Source organism: Austrofundulus limnaeus, unplaced genomic scaffold (genome assembly GCF_001266775.1).
Source record: "Austrofundulus limnaeus strain Quisiro unplaced genomic scaffold, Austrofundulus_limnaeus-1.0 Scaffold332, whole genome shotgun sequence".
Taxonomy (NCBI): domain Eukaryota; kingdom Metazoa; phylum Chordata; class Actinopteri; order Cyprinodontiformes; family Rivulidae; genus Austrofundulus; species Austrofundulus limnaeus.
This window is the reverse complement of record NW_013952734.1, coordinates 4,548-7,629: the sequence shown is the minus strand read 5'-3', so window position 1 is coordinate 7,629 and position 3,082 is coordinate 4,548. Positions and strand designations below refer to the sequence as shown.

General features: G+C 44.8%; 1 protein-coding gene across 1 annotated transcript in view; it reads right to left on the bottom strand.

Moving 5' to 3' along the window:
* Positions 1-2,037, bottom strand: part of il7r (interleukin 7 receptor) — a 9,207-nt gene extending 7,170 nt beyond the window's left edge. Inside the window, exon 1 of the mRNA XM_014022503.1 lies at positions 1,318-2,037. Within this exon, the coding sequence (XP_013877957.1) occupies positions 1,318-1,402 (85 nt within the window). The 5' untranslated portion in view covers positions 1,403-2,037. The remainder of the gene's footprint in view (positions 1-1,317) is intronic.
* Positions 2,038-3,082: the final 1,045 nt, after the last annotated feature.

The following is a 3,082-nucleotide window of genomic DNA, read 5'->3' as shown; positions in this document are numbered from 1 at the left end:
ACAAGTTAAACACAAGTTAAACAAGAGTTAAACACAAGTTAAACACAAGTTAAACACAAGTTAAACAAGAGTTAAACACAAGTTAAACACAAGTTAAACACAAGTTAAACAAGAGTTAAACACAAGTTAAACACAAGTTAAACACAAGTTAAACACAAGTTAAACACAAGTTAAACAAGAGTTAAACACAAGTTAAGCACAAGTTAAACATAACTTGGGTTAAAATGAGTTAAGGACAGGTTTAACATGGGTTAAACTCGGGTTAAAAATGAGTTAAGGACAGGTTTAACACGGGTTAAACTCTGGTTAAACCTGGTTTAACCAGGTTTTAAAGCTGGTTTGAAGTTACGGTTTATGAGTTACTTTCAGTTTGACCTGTTGGTGTAAAAAACGGTTGAACAGAACCTCTCGTTTCTTGTTGGGCATCTGTTGGTACCACAGTGGTGCCGGGTTAGAACCTGCAGAACTGCTATGATTCTGATGTGGATCACATGTTCTGCTTCATGATGGAGGTCTTCTGTTCTTTCTCTTTGGACTCTGGTGGGTTGGTGCTCATCGTCATGCTTCAGAACCTGTTCGGATTCAGAACCAGGGCTGGTAGCAGAAGCAGGATGGATGTTTTTGTCACACTGTGACCCAAAGGTCTAAATGAGGCAACAGACAGAACCGACCCGGAGCTTTAACCCAGTTTGTTGATCTGGTTCTTGTTGTGGTTTCAGCTGATAGGATGGAGCTCAGCGTCTGATCAGTCTGGTTCCACCTGCTGGTCCAGTTCTCTTTCTGTCAGTGGGACTCATGGTCACAGAGGAGACTGGGCCTTCAGAACATTTCCTGTCAAACCCAGCTCAGGGGTCCGCAGGTGCTTCTCTTCCTGACTGAAGCAGGAACCCACTGATGAGGAGCTGACTTCAGACTTGTTGCTGTGAGACAGAACCATCATTTAACCACCTGGGCCCAGTGGTCCAGGTTCTGCAGGGTCTACACTTCGGACCCCTCAGGATCAAATGTGAAGCCCACTGAAGAAGCTTTACCAGAACTTTGTTTGGGTTCTCTTCATGTCAGCAGCTTTACAGTCAGAACCAAGCTGACACAAACAAACAAACAAACAAACAAACAAACAAACAAACAAACAAACAAACAAACAAACAAACAAACAAACAAACAAACAAACAAACAACAGTTTCCAAAGCAACACCAGTTTCAGGTGACTGCAGGCGGCTCTGAGGAGGGTTTCTGTTCAGGTATAAGAAGAATCTAACCTGACAGAAGAAAATAAAGTTCTGATGAACGTGCAGGTTGTCCAGGTGTGTGTCTCACCTGGCTCAGCGTCTCCGTCCCCGCTCTGAGCTCCGCCTCCAGCTGCCAGCAGCAGCACAACACTGATTCTCCATCCAAACAGCATGTTTTCAGCAGCTCTCCATCCAGCTGCAGAGAAACTCACCTGTTCTCTGTTCGCTCTAACACTGACGCCTCGACGGCAGAGCGCCTCTTCATCTGAGGAGGAGGAGGAGGAGGAGGAGGGGCCACACTGCAGAGGAAGGAGGGAGGAGGTGCTGGCTGGGTTGAGGTTTCTGCTCACAGGATGTTTGTAGATCTGAAAACATCTCAGATCAGCAGAATAAGGACTTGTTGGGCAGAAACTTGATTTAGTCTTAAAAGAAACTCAAAGAAAGAATCTGGTTAAAGCTGGACCCAGATGAAGTCCAGGACCTGGACCTGGACCCGGACCTGGACCTGGACCTCCCAGCTGTCTCTTCACAGTGTGTTTATAACAAACTATCTTTACATCTAAAGTCTGAATCAGCAAAAAATCTGATTTTATCACAGTTCAACCAGCAAACAGTAAAAACTGAACCCTGCTGCTTTCAGGACCTCAGAGGTCCAGGATCAGGAGCTGCTGAGGAACTGATCCTCATCAGTGGGACCACCTGGAGAACAGGTGTGTTTCAGGCTCTACAGGCAGGTCAAAGGTCAAAGAAGCCTCTTCACTAAAACCAACATGGCTGCACGGCTTAGTTTCATCTGATGGAGCCTCAAGACTTCTGGACCGGAACCAGAACACGTGTTTACCCAGAATGCACTGCAGCGGTGGTGGAGGACTGAGTGGACCAGGAAGTCCTCTGTAGGTCAAAGAGTTCTGGATGTGGGTCCATCTGTCTGACAGCTGAAGTTTGGACCAAACTGGGTCCAAACAGAACCCTGATCCCAAACCCAGCAGCTGATCTACAACAGAACGGGTCAAAAACAGAAGAATCAAGGTTCTACAACAAGTCCAGAGTCCAGAACCTGAACCTAACTGGAACCCTGTGGTACCAAACCTGGAGTTTTCCTGGCCCAGTCCGTGGTGACCTCAGGACATTCGACCACAACTTCTAATCAAACTACATCTAAACAAGAATCTTTCTACAGAAACTGGTCCTGGGTCTCAGACGGTACCATGTGAGTCTTTCTGTGTCACAGCTAACGACGAGTCTAACCCAAACCTACGAACCACTTCCTGTCTCCTCCACTCATCTGGTTTGTTTAGAAATGAGGCCAGCAGAAACACAGTGTTCTTATTTACTACGAGTACTTCAGATATACACAGTCGTTCCAAAACCTACAGATATATACAGTCGGTCCAAAACCTACAGATATACACAGTCGGTCCAAAACCTACAGATATATACAGTCAGTCCAAAACCTACAGATAAATACAGTCGGTCCAAAACCTACAGATATATACAGTCGTTCCAAAACCTACAGATATACACATTCGGTCCAAAACCTACAGATATATACAGTCGTTCCAAAACCTACAGATATACACAGTCGGTCCAAAACCTACAGATATATACAGTCGTTCCAAAACCTACAGATATATACAGTCGGTTCAAAACCTACAGATATACACAGTCATTCCAAAACCTACAGATATACACAGTCGGTCCAGAACCTACAGATATACACAGTCGGTCCAAAACCTACAGATATATACAGTCGGTCCAAAACCTACAGATATATACAGTCGGTCCAAAACCTACAGATATATACAGTCGGTCCAAAACCTACAGATATATACAGTCGGTCCAAAACCTACAGA